Source organism: Lissotriton helveticus, chromosome 1_1, assembly GCF_964261635.1.
Source record: "Lissotriton helveticus chromosome 1_1, aLisHel1.1, whole genome shotgun sequence".
Classification (NCBI taxonomy): domain Eukaryota; kingdom Metazoa; phylum Chordata; class Amphibia; order Caudata; family Salamandridae; genus Lissotriton; species Lissotriton helveticus.
In genome coordinates, this window is record NC_136057.1 from 596,824,961 (window position 1) to 596,838,572 (window position 13,612).

Sequence of the window (13,612 nt, forward strand, 5' to 3'; positions counted from 1 at the left end):
GCTGAGCAGATCCGCCATCTGATTGTCCTTGCCTGGGAGGTGTTCCGCCATGAGGAAGATGTTCCTTTGAATGGCCCACTTCCACATGCTCTGAGCCAGATGAGACAACTGTGGAGAGTGTGTACCTCCCTGGAAGTGAGTGCTGCGGTCTGAATTTCTGTATCAGCAATTGAATGCTGTCGATCCTCACTGAATTCGGCTGCGTTGTGGCAGCCAGAGTGTTTATTGTCGCGCCTAGATACTGCCGCACATGGGTGGGCTGAAGGTGTGACTTTGGATAATCCAGTGAGAATCCCAGATCGTGAAGAAGGTGAATGGTGTGGGACATGTTGGCAGCGCACTGCTGGGCCAACTTTGCTTGGACAAGCCAGTCGTCCAAATAGGGGTAGACGTGCACGTTTTGCCTCCTGAGGTGCGCAGCCACTGTCGCCAGGCACTTTGTGAACACCCTGGGCGCTGTGGTCACTCCAAAAGGGAGGACTTTGAATTGGTAATGCTGATTCTGAATGGTGAATCTGAGGTATTTTCTGTGTGACGGATGTAGTGGAATGTGAAAATATGCATCCTTTAGATCTAATGTTGCGAGGAAATCCCCCTGATTGAGCAACAGAAGAACCTGCTGCAGTGTGAGCATATGAAAGTGTTCTGATAGAATGTACTGGTTTAGGGGCCTGAGGTCCAGTATGGGTCTGAGGGACCCGTCTTTCTTTGGGATCAAGAAGTACAGGGAGTACACTCCTGTGCCTTTTTGTTCCACTGGTACGAGCTCGATTGCCCCTTTTTGAAGCATGACGAGTACCTCTTGCTGCAATAAGTGCAAATGCTCTGTGGACATAGGACGGTGTTTTGGGGGTATGTTGGATGGAGTGGATGTTAACTCCAGACAATAACCGTACTGGATAAGCTGTCTGACCCACCTGTCTGTGGTGATGGATTTCTAGACTGGCAGGAACTGTTGGAGTCTCCCCCCGACCAGTGTTGTATGGTCGGGGGGCAGTGACAAGGCGTCACTGTTTGTTGGCGGCGGAGGATCGGGAGCTGTTGTTTCCACGACCTCTGCCTTTGGCGCTGTTTCCGCGATAGCCACCTCTACTTTGTTTGTTGTATGAGGTTTGTGCGCCACTTTTCGTGTACTGTGTTTGCTGGGATAGCTGGCCTCTGGAAACACCTCTATTGCTTGAGTGACGAAAAGAACCACCCCTGAACTGCTGGGACTGGAGAGCCCCCATAGACTTTGCAGTCTCGGTGTCTTTCTTGATTTTTTCTAGGGTGGTGTCCACCTCAGGTCCAAATAAGTGATCAGGGTTTACAGGCTGATTTAGGATGGTGGTTTGTATCTCCGGCTTGAACCCGGAGATCCTGAGCCAGGCTTGACGCCGCAACATTACACTGGTGTTAATGGCCCTGGCCGCGGTGTCAGCTCCATCTAGTGCACACTTAATAGAAGCATTTGAGATGTGTTTCCCTTCTTGTATGAGCATCTCTGCTGCCTCTTTATATTCATCTGGTAAGTGTTGTAACAGGGTCTCAAGTGTATCGTAATGTGCCCTGTCATATCTGGCCAAGAGTGCCTGAGTGTTTGAAATGCGCCAGATATTGGCTGCTTGAGCGGCCACCCTTTTCCCTGATGCTTCTAGCACTTTAGATTCCTTGTCAGGGGGAGGAGCATCACCAGTAGTTTGCGAGTTTGCCCTCTTCCGGGCATTGGAAACTACTAAAGAGTCCAACGGCAACTGGCCCTTGATGTAGGTAGGGTCCCCAGGCGCCGGCTTGTACTTTTTTTCAATTCTGGGGTTTATAACCCTGGCCCTTGTGGGTTCTTTAAAAATGTCTGCAGCATGTTTTAAGACACCCTTCAGCATAGGCAGAGTCTTTACGGTCTTCTCAGAGGTGGAAAAGGTGTCAAACAAAAAATCCACCTCAATAGGGTCAGCATGGAGCTGGACGTCATGATTTTTGGCTGCCCTCTCAATAAGCGCATTAAATGCCGCTGAGTCCTCAGTAGGTGACGTTTTGACATTATACACTTGAGTGTCTGGTGCAGTTTGTGGATCCCCTGGGTCTGCAGCATCTGCCCATGTGTCATGTTGAACTTCAGGATCAGTGTCAGCAGGGTAGTTGTACTCATCATAGTCACCTTCCCCAGCCTCCACATCTGAGTAAGTGGGCGAGATTGGAGCAGTTTCCTGTCCACGTGGAGCTATTAGTTCAACAAGAACGGGTGAATCCGTGGAATCCTTCTTTTTCTTTAAAGGAATTGTGTAGGACTCCATAGGCTGTGCTGGTGTGATCTTTCGTTTATAAATCGAAAGTTTCCCGGTGTCGGCGTCGATGAATTGTTCCGACTGCTCCTCCAGCAGGGGTTGTCGATGCCTTGTGCCCACAACTGCAGGGGCAGGCTTCGGCCCCATGGACACCTTCATGGACGCCTCGACAACATTCTTCGGCGCGAACGCCTTCGGCGCCACTTTCGGCGGCAGCGTAAACTGAATAGGCGCTGTCGACTTTTGCGGTTTGGTGGCAGGCTTCTGCATGGAAGTATCCTTCGGATCGACAGCGGAAGCTTTGTCCTTAATACGTTTCAACGATTCCGACACCTGCTTCGTAAAGGAGGCGGACGGCTGCGTCGACTCGACAGGTGCCTTTGAGCCAGCACCAGGTGCGGACTCGAGTGTTGTAGTACTTTTGGCCTTGTCCGGCCGACGCGCAGGATCGACACCTTTTGTAGCTCCGAGTCCTTTGTCTGTGTCGACGGCCCTCGGCGCCGAAGTCTTCGGGTCGATGACCTTGACAATTGCTTTCGGTGTCCCAGTCTTCGGCTCAACGCCCTTGAGCGACTTCACCGGTTCGACAACCTTTTTTGGCTTTGTCTGCACCGACAGGTCTGAAGACGTGGATCCGACCAAGGCGACACGCGCTTTCGGTTTCGACGGCGCCTCTAGCGCTTTCGGTTTTGTAGACACCGAAGCTTTCTCTTTTGGTTTCGATTTCACCAATGGTGGCTCTCTAGAAGTGTCCGTAGCCAGGCCTGGAGGCGAGACTGTGGAACTAGGTGCAAGATCTTGGGTAAGGCCATGTGGCGATCCCTCTACCTGAGCCGTAGATATTGTTTGAACGGGGCATAGCTCCTCGCTTGAGCTATCTTCCGTGGCCCCATAGGCCGCATCGTCGTCTCCTACCTCGTCGACGATTTCTTCTGCATCGAGCATTTCTACGTCTGCGTCGTAGTTGGAGTCGATCTCTGCCGTGGAAATCGGCTCTTGATCTCCCTGCTCGTCTGCCTCTTCTCCCTCGGTATCGAAAATGTTCACCGGGTCAGGTGCCGTCTGCTGGGCCTCCTGGCATGCCACGCGCTGAAGTCGAATCGTCTTCTTGGAGCGGAAACGAGAACAAGCCATACAGTTGGCTTCATCGTGATCCGGCGACAGGCACTTGTTGCACACCGGGTGGACGTCGATGTGGGGATACTTCGAGTTGCACACGGGGCATCTCTTGAACGGGCTCCGTTCCATGATGTTTTGTCGAATAAGGTCTGTAGCGTCGACTGGGCCTCGAGCACTGAAGAGCCACGCGACTCCTCTGGATGTCCGACTCGGGAACTGAGCTGGAACAGAACTGGGCACCGATCGGAAGACAATACCGACGAAATAGGAAAGGCCTTTGGGCCAAAAAGAAAAGTTTTATTGATTCCGAACTTGAGTGATCAAATATGCATACGAACCCAATGGTGGAAAAAACAATCTGGGGATGGAGTCGATGCCCATGCGCACTGTAGTCCAGGGGAGGAGCCACCTATCTCGTGATACTTCACATGGCAGCAATGAATTTGCCTTGAAAAAGGGAGTCTTTGATACTCAGGAATGCAAATATTAAGCTCAACGAAGTTCCTGGCCGAAGGTCTGGGCTGTAAGTTAGCCGAAGGAAAAGCATTATTTAAAGTTTTTAAGACGTGGCATGCGCTCATAAATACTGATATTGTGCAGAAACTAGGAAACGTTTTATGTGGTTTGGCAAATGGCCTATAAATATTGGGATGATGGTGGGGGGGGGATCTCGACCTCTTGTGGGAAGTTCCTGAGAGAAATCGATGGACCAAGGGAGTTATACTGAAGTACTGAATAAAGTTATACTTGAAGTCATATCTAAAGGCAGCTGCTTCAGATGTAATCTTGCTGTGGCCATAATGTGATGCAGCCAGTACTGGAATGGCCTTGTTAATAGCTGTGGTCCATACTTGTGATTATGCCTCTTCGGGTCTAATTAAGAGCTGAGGTGTTATTTATTGCCCCTGGTAAATAACAAGATCACGGAGTTTGTTATTAATTGGGTTTGATAAAGAACACCTATTATGAATATATGGGAAATAGTATGGGGAATTCGGTGCTTAACGCAGGAAAATCTGCATCATATGGCAAATGCCGTAAAGATTTCCCCCAGGACATTTCTGTAGGTTTGACCTGCCAAAATTTAACGAAGCTTGACATATTTAACACATCTTACACCTCTGACAATTATTGGATGTGTTAAATACCGTATAACTCGTAATCACGTCCCATGCTTACACTGGGGTTAATGCACAGGTCGGAATTTAACAAGTACTCATAATGAGGCCCTTATTTCACTATTACATACTATGGGTGTCTTGCCCTTTCAAACACTGTCTACTCTCACTGAAGGTAATGTGACCCCTTTGCAGATGTACTTCATTCCAACTTAAAACATATATCTAGCAAAAGCATTAGCTGGTTGGATACAATCTCCCAAAATGACGGTGGTGTCTTTCATGAAGGTAAACATAAGAGAGATGCCTCTTCTAAACCCAAAACCCAAAAAACATTCCATACAAAATATATGGTATCTGGATGTTATTGCTCTGAAATTAGTTTGATTCAGTGCCAAGCAAATGTTTCGATAGTAAATTTTGCAGACCTAATAACATCTTTCTACTTCTTTCTCTGAGTCTGAAAGACTCTCTGGAGGAAAGTAGAAGAGGAGGAATAATGAACTCTGCTGCAACCCCAGAAGAGAGATGCCATTCAAATGTTAATATGCGCTCTAATTCTGGGAGACGTTTATGTTGAACACAGATGGGAAAAGGTATGAGGAACTTGAGGACAGGGGAGCATTAACTTGACAAACTATGAGAGTCAAGTACTGATGTGCTTCGCTCGAAATGTTGAACAGTGCAGGAGAGCGACTGCTGAGGCTGCTTACACAAATAATCAGAAGCTAAGAACCTGTGACCAGCTCCTTCTAAAGTGATGCCATCTTGCTGAATCACCTGCGTCTCCTTGGAGTAATTGTATGTGCCGAGGCAGTTAGTATAGGGGAAGCAGATTTGGAGCCTATTACTGCAGAGATAGTCAGCACAGAATTTACTGGCAGCACTTCATTGGCCTTGAAATCAGTGTTTGGAGCCTATTACTACAAAGGTAGTCAGCACAGAATTCACTGGGAGCACTGCATTTGCCTTGAAATCAGTGTTGTATCCTATTACTGCACAGATAGCAAGCACAGAATTCACTGGGAGCACTGCATTTGCCTTGAAATCAGTGTTGTATCCTATTACTGCACAGATAGCAAGCACAGAATTCACTGGGAGCACTGGTGCGTTTGCTGTTGGGAGGGACGACGTGGGATCTGTGCGCTTTCCAAGCGCTTGTGACTCTGTGTGGGACTTTTGGAAGGGGAAAGGACAGAGGCTGCACCACGCCGAGGGACTGCGAGGACCAGCAGTCTCTCTGCTTCCCAGCTGCTGCCTCTTCCCATGGCTTTCCCGCCCCCCCGCCTGGTCATCTTATTGACCTATCGCGGCCCCCGCTCCGCGGGTGCCGCTCACGGTGCGTTTGCTGTTGGGAGGAACGACGTGGGATCTGTGCGCTTTCCAATCGCTTGTGACTCTGTGTGGGACTTTTGGAAGGGGAAAGGACAGAGGCTCCACCACGCCGAGGGACTGCGAGGACCAGCAGTCTCTCTGCTTCCCAGCTGCTGCCTCTTCCCTCGGCGTTCCCGCCCCCCACGCCTACAGTGTTTAAATCCCGCTCCTTATCCCGCGACGCGGGACGCGCGCGGGACATAGCACGGGGAGAAGCCCGGGCTAAGGGCGGGCCCTCTACGGCCCTCAAAGGCCAGATAAGGACGGGACGGGCCACCCCCCTTCAGACTGACATAAGAAAGGTATACTAGCTAGAAGGTAAAGACCCCCTCTAATTGTTCCGTTAACGTATTCGTGGATTTTTGCTTACTCCATGGTCCTATAGCCCATTTCCCACTATGACCTCCAAGGGGGTCCATACAACTGGTGAAGCTGGCACTGGGCAAACGTATACCTTGCTAGATGAGTTAAACCTTCTATGCAAAACCAAATATGCCACACTGGAAACTCCACCCATGATCAAAAGTGCTAGTACACCTTCAGATTCGGATACTATTTTAGATCCCCTCGTGTTATCAAACAAATCCCGCAGCCCGAACACACAAAGTATGGAACTCCTTCAGGTCCCATCTGCGAAAAGGAAACATAACGATGTTAACCAAGGTGGAAATAACCCCATAACCCAAAAACGGTGCCGTACCCCATCCTTTGTTAATTCCTCAACGATCCCACCGATTGCTGAATTTCCCGAAGCCATAACACCCCCTCCCCTTTTGCACATACTACCCCTCATCGAACAAATGGTTAGCGCTATGATAGCCCCACTGTTAGAAAAAATTACCATGTTAGGGGATAGGCTTTCTGGGATAGAGAAAGCCATTAAGTCAAATTCCCTGGTTGATAAATGCAGTGACGCATCTAATCGCCCTAAGACACCTCCTACCCACTTAGGTTTAAAACCACCTGTGCAGGAAAAAATCCGTCAAATACAACTTGCAGGCCCTAGCGCTCCAGGGCAAAAAACAGTTATATACCCCGCAAAAGTTCCTCTTCCCCATCCGACCGCACATAGAGTAGGTCTAAATAAAGTTAATTCTATCCATTTACCCCCGGAAGCGGCCCCATACGTGTGCATCCTTGCGGGTGTACCCGCCCTTCCACCTGGTAAAATAGAGAGACAACACGACTTACTTAATAAAACTAAATTCTGGCTGTCAAAAAATAGGCCATTGCCCCGTAATTTATACGGAGCAATAAGGAGCGTTAGAAGGGTGGGTTGGTTGGGCTCTCTTCCCAAAGATGTTGCTGGGGACCTGGTACTTGTGCGATTTAAAGATCGAAATATTGTCCCTTACTTGAAAACTTGGCCGCCTCAAGTAAGAGACGGCCCAATATCATTATGGGATCTACATGATTTCTACCCCATAAACCCGTGTTTCCCTCCTTGAATATCTGGACATGTAACAATGACCTACTATGTATTCGAACGACAAATTATGAACTCTTCTGATACTACCTTAACCCGGGACTGGAAAATAATTTTTATGTCTGGGACCCTATTTTATTGTACCTTGGTCTCTTAAAAATGTATTTTATATTTGGATTGTAAATTGTATTTATTGTGAACTTTTATGGTTTTTTATTTTTCAAAAACCGAATAAAGTATTTTTGACTGGGAGCACTGCATTTGCCTTGAAATCAGTGTTGTATCCTATTACTGCACAGATAGCAAGCACAGAATTCACTGGGAGCACTGCATTTGCTTTGAAATCAGTGTTGTATCCTATTACTGCACAGATAGCAAGCACAGAATTCACTGGCAGCACTGCATTTGCCTTGAGATCAGTGTTGTATCCTATTACTGCAGAGATAGTCAGCACAGAATTTGCTGGCAGCACTTCATTGGCCTTGAAATCAGTGTTGGAGCCTATTAATGCAGAGGTAGTCAGTACAGAATTCACTGGGAGCACTGCATTTGCTTTGAAATCAGTGTTGTATCCTATTACTGCACAGATAGCAAGCACAGAATTCACTGGCAGCACTGCATTTGCCTTGAGATCAGTGTTGTATCCTATTACTGCACAGATAGTAAGCACATAATTCACTGGCAGCACTGCATTTGCCTTGAAATCAGTGTTGTATCCTATTACTGCACAGATAGTAAGTACAGAATTCATGGCAGCAATGAATTTGCCTTGAAATCAGTGCTGTAGCCTATTACTGCAGAGATAGCAAGCACATAATTCACTGGCAGCACTGCATTTGCCTTGAAATCAGTGTTGTAGCCTATTACTGCACAGAAATTAAGCACATAATTCACTGCCAGCACTGCATTTGCCTTGAAATCAGTGCTGTATCCTATTACTGCACAGATAGTAAGCACAGAATTCACGGCAGCAATGAATTTGCCTTGAAATCAGTGCGGTAGCCTATTACTGCAGAGATAGCAAGCACATAATTCACCTGCAGCACTGCATTTGCCTTGAAATCAGTGTTGTATCCTATTACTGCACAGATATTAAGCACATAATTCACTGGCAGCACTGCATTTGACTTGAAATCAGTGTTGTATCCTATTACTGCACAGATAGCAAACACATAACTCACTGGCAGCACTGCATTTGCCTTGAAATCAGAGTTGTATCCTAATGCTGCACAGATAGTAAGCACAGAATTCACTGGTAGCACTGCTTTTGCCTTGAAATCTGTGTTGGAGCCTACTACTTCAGAGATAATCAGCACAGAAATCACTGGCAGCACTGCATTTGCCTTGAAATCAGTGTTGTATCCTATTACTGCAGAGAGTCAGCAGATAATTCACTGCAGCAATGAATTTGCCTTGAAATCAGTGTTGTAGCCTATTACTGCAGAGATTGTCAGCACATAATTCACTGCAGCAACTAATTTGCCTTTAAATAAGTGTTTTAGCCTATTACTGCAGAGATGGTAAGCACAAAATAATTCACTGGCAGCACTGCATTTGCCTTGAAATTAGTGTTGTATCCTATTGCTGCAGAGATAGTAAGCCCAGAATTCACTGGTAGCACTGCATTTGCCTTGAAATCTGTGTTGTATCCTATTACTGCAGAGATAGTAAGCACAGAATTCACTGGTAGCACTGCATTTGCCTTGAAATCTGTGTTGTATCCTATTGCTGCAGAGATAGTAAGCCCAGAATTCACTGGTAGCACTGCATTTGCCTTGGAATCTGTGTTGTATCCTAATACTGCAGAGATAGTAAGCACAGAATTCACTGGTAGCACTGCATTTGCCTTGCACTGGTAGCACTGCATTTGCCTTGAAATCTGTGTTGTATCCTATTACTGCAGAGATAGTAAGCCCAGAATTCACTGTTAGCACTGCATTTGCCTTGAAATCTGTGATGTATCCTATTACTGCAGAGATAGTAAGCACAGAAGTCACTGGTAGCACTGCATTTGACTTGAAATCAGTGTTGGAGCCTACTACTGCAGAGATAGTAAGCACCGAATTCACTGCAGCAATGAATTTGCCTTGAAATCAGTTTTGTAGCCTACTACTGCACAGATAGTAAGCAAATAATTCACTGGCAGCAATGAATTTGCCTTGAAAAAGGGAGTCTTTGATACTCAGGAATGCAAATATTAAGCTCAACGAAGTTCCTGGCCGAAGGTCTGGGCTGTAAGTTAGCCGAAGGAAAAGCATTGTTTAAAGTTTTTAGCACGTGGCATGCGCTCATAAATACTGATATTGTGCAGAAACTAGGAAACGTTTTATGTGGTTTGGCAAATGGCCTATAAATATTGGGATGATGGTGGGGAGGGGGGATCTCGACCTCTTGTGGGAAGTTTCTGAGAGAAATCGATGGACCAAGGGAGTTATACTGAAGTACTGAATAAAGTTATACTTGAAGTCATATTTAAAGGCAGCTGCTTCAGATGTAATCTTGCTGTGGCCATAATGTGATGCAGCCAGTACTGGAATGGCCTTGTAATGGCTGTGGTCCATACTTGTGATTATGCCTTTTCGGGTCTAATTAAGATCTGAGGTGTTATTTATTGCCCCTGGTAAATAACAAGATCACAGAGTTTGTTCTTAATTGGGTTTGATAAAGAGCACCTATTATGAATATATGGGAAATAGTAAGGGGAATTCGGTGCTTAACGCAGGAAAATCTGCATCATATGGCAAATGCCGTAAACATTTCCCCTGGGACATTTCTGTAGGTTTGACCTGCCAAAATTTAACGAAGCCTGACATATTTAACACATCTTACACATCTGACAATTATTGGATGTGTTAAATACCGTATAACTCGTAATTACGCCCCATTTTAACAAGTACTCATAGTGAGGCCCGTATTTCACTATTACATACTATGGGTGTCTTGCCCTTTCAAACACTGTCTACTCTCACTGAAGGTAATGTGACCCCGTTGCAGATGTGCTTCATTCCAACTTAAAACACATATCTAGCAAAAGCATTAGCTGGTTGGATACAATCTGCCAAAATGATGGTGGTGTCTTTCATGAATGTAAACATAAGAGAGATGCCTCTTCTAAACCCAAAACCCATGACATAGGGCAAATGCAAAATCGTCTGGACCCCCACCGAAAGAGAGAAAATAGATCTGCTGCAAGAAGTCAAAAACAAAGTTGTATGGCTTTGGTAACTATTGCAGTACAAGTTAGGAGCCATGAGAGTTTACCATCTGATTGAGATGGGAAAATAAAAGAAGATACAGTGAGCAAGGGCCATTGCAGAGGTGGGGCTTAGGATTCATGCAAGCGATACAGATGTTTATGCCCCCTGGTTTCAGGTGTGGTCAAGCCAACGAGGCACATTTACAATAAAAAAATCAAAAGAAAACAAATACAATTTTTAAAGAAGGTAGTGCTGATAGAATTATTTGGCCAGAAAGAATTATGAATACAATTACGTCAATTGACAAAAAAAAAGGATTTTCCTTTAAGTTAAATTTTGTCATAGCAAGGTTATCAATGATCCAGTGTGAATAAAGCCAAGCAATGTGTATTCACTGGGCACAACTGAGAAAAATAACATAACATATATCACAATGAAATACAAAATCTGCCTGTAATAATGAATTCATAACACTCACCCACTTGTGCGCCAAGTCCAAAATGCTCTGCCTTGTTACTCCAGGGAGAATAATGCCATCTAGAGGGGGCGTGGCTAGTTCTTCATCTGCAAAAATAAAGTTAAGATTAATCTGCTCCTCCGAGATTCAATGTAAATACAATTTTAGGTCAAAGCCTAGCAGACAGCACAGTTATCTGTTTAACAACATCTTGGAGACATTCAGAAAGCTTCCATGGGAATGCATTCCGCACATTGCTACAGTTGGCTTCGTGGTTGTAACTCACATTTGCTTGCTTTCTATTTGTAAATACAAGTTGATGAACGGAGTGCTGAAACATTTAAAAAACTCACCACCAGTCAAGAGATCTGGGTTTAATCCATCGTCCTTTTGCTCCCGTGCCCCCCTCAGTTTGGACCCAGCCATATGGAAATCAGTCTTGTCTATGTTCCTCCTGGGAACAGTCCTGCCCGAACTGCTAGGCCAGGTCCTCCCTATAGCGGAAACAAGCATCCTGGGACAGTGCCACTGGAGTCAAGCTAACCTGATTGATATGGGGTGATACCCTGAAACTGGTCCTGAGCTGCTTGTTTCCGGTCCATGGAGGACCTGGCATGGCAGTTCAGGCTGGACTGTTGCCATGGGGTGCAGGGTCAGGACTGATTTCCATATGGCTGGGTCTAAACTGGAATGGCATGTAGTGCAAAAAAAAAAAAAAAGATGGATTGAGGGCCAGATCTCTGTACGTGGGGTGAATATTTTACATTCATTTCAGCATTCCATCAATCAATTGTTCTTTTTGCATTGCAGTCTACTGTGCATCATTCAACTGTACGCCCTCTACTACATGTTATTCCAATACATGTCACGCCACTCTACTCCCTGTAAACTGCACTCCACACCACTCTAAGCCACTGAACTCTATGCTACTCTACACTCTACCCTGCAAGCTCTCCACTCTACGCCACTTCACTCTACTCTGAAACAATCTACTCTACACCACTATGCTCTACTACTCTATGCATCACTCCTCTTCCCATTGAACTCTACGCCACTCCAATTTGCTCAGCATAAATCTATTCTACGCCACTCTACCCTGCATCACTGCACTCTATGCCAATTGATTTTCACAACAGTTTCTTCAAAATCAATGAATTCTAAACCACTACACTCTTCGCCAATCTACACCAAACCACTATACTTTATGCCACTTCAGTCTAGGCCACTCTACAACACTCCACTCTGACGCTCTACTCCATTAAATTCTACTCCACTCCACTCTACAACACTCTACTCACCCTCTACGACACTACTCCACTCTATAACGCTTTACGCAACTCCCTCTATACCACTCCATGTCAAGTTACTCCACTCTATTCCATTACACACTACTCCACACTGCTCCACTCCACTCCTCCACTCTACTCCACGCCACTCCACACCAATCGACCCTACAAGACTCTACTCCACTCTGACGCAATTCCACTCTCCTACACTACTCCTCTGTGCCACTCCACGACAATCTACTCCACTCAACGCCACACTACTCTACAACACTCTACTCAACACCCACTATGCCACTCCACTCTGTTCTGCACCACTCCACAACACTCTTTGCCCCTCCACACTACACACTCTACACCTCTCTAAGCCACCTAGCTCTACTCCATGGACTTCCACTTTACGACATTCTACTCCCTCCATGGAACTCCACAACACTACACCACTCCAGTGAAAGTACAGTAAGAAAATGTGTTATTCTTATTTCTTTCTTGGGGAAATATGTATAGAAGTAACACATCTGTATAACTCAATATATGACCATGCCCGTGCATCTAGATGCTGCAAAGAAACCATTATTTAATGGAAAACAGTGAATGTGTGTTTTTCTGAAAATTAAATATGTTTTCTATATGTACATCTCAAGGTCGATGGAAGAATAAATGGGTATATAAGTGTCTAAATGGATGATTTGTTTGTTGTAAAATTGATTGTATAACTGGCTGATTAAGTGTATCTTAGTAAATACATGGGTTAGTGAGTAATGTTTAAATATGTAAATATCTGTATCAGTCTCTCACTTTGTGTATAAGTGGCTGCATGGGTTGGTGAGTAGCTACATGACATGAGTGTTTATATGGGTTATTAGTTAGTTTTTTGAGTATCAGTATGAGTGTCTGAGTGTCTGTATGGTTCGGTGGGGGTATTACTTAGTGCATAGATGCATAAATGAGTGACTCACTGTTTGTATGTGTTGAAGACAGCATGTGTGCAGGACTGTATGGGTGGATAAGTGTATGTATGGGTGTGTTAGTGAGTGAATGACTGTCTCAATAGTGTCTTTATGAGTAACTACATATGTTTTAAATGTAATTTCGCGCCAGGATACTCAAGAGTAGTTGTGCGCGCTACAAATACCAATATAACATAACATAACATAACATAAACTAGTATATGTGAGTATTGGTGTATATGTGAGAGTGAGAGATTGGAAGAGTTATTGTATAAATAAGTATGTGTTTCTATAAGTGATTATTTAAGAGAGGAAGTATGTGTAAGTTTCTGTAGAAGTAAGTGTGGTGGTGTGTGTATAACTATATGCAAGTAAATGGATGTTTGATACTTTGCATGTGTGACTGTGTGTGAGTAACTCTATG

The 13,612-nt window shown here is 45.2% G+C and overlaps 1 protein-coding gene across 2 annotated transcripts in view; it reads right to left on the bottom strand.

The window, feature by feature from the left end:
- BCAT1 (branched chain amino acid transaminase 1) overlaps positions 1–13,612 on the bottom strand; it is a 392,482-nt gene that overhangs the window by 22,117 nt on the left and 356,753 nt on the right. For both annotated transcript variants that reach the window (XM_078674099.1, XM_078674098.1), the window contains exon 8: positions 10,977–11,062. In XM_078674099.1, the coding sequence (XP_078530225.1) occupies positions 10,977–11,062 (86 nt within the window). The remainder of the gene's footprint in view (positions 1–10,976; positions 11,063–13,612) is intronic.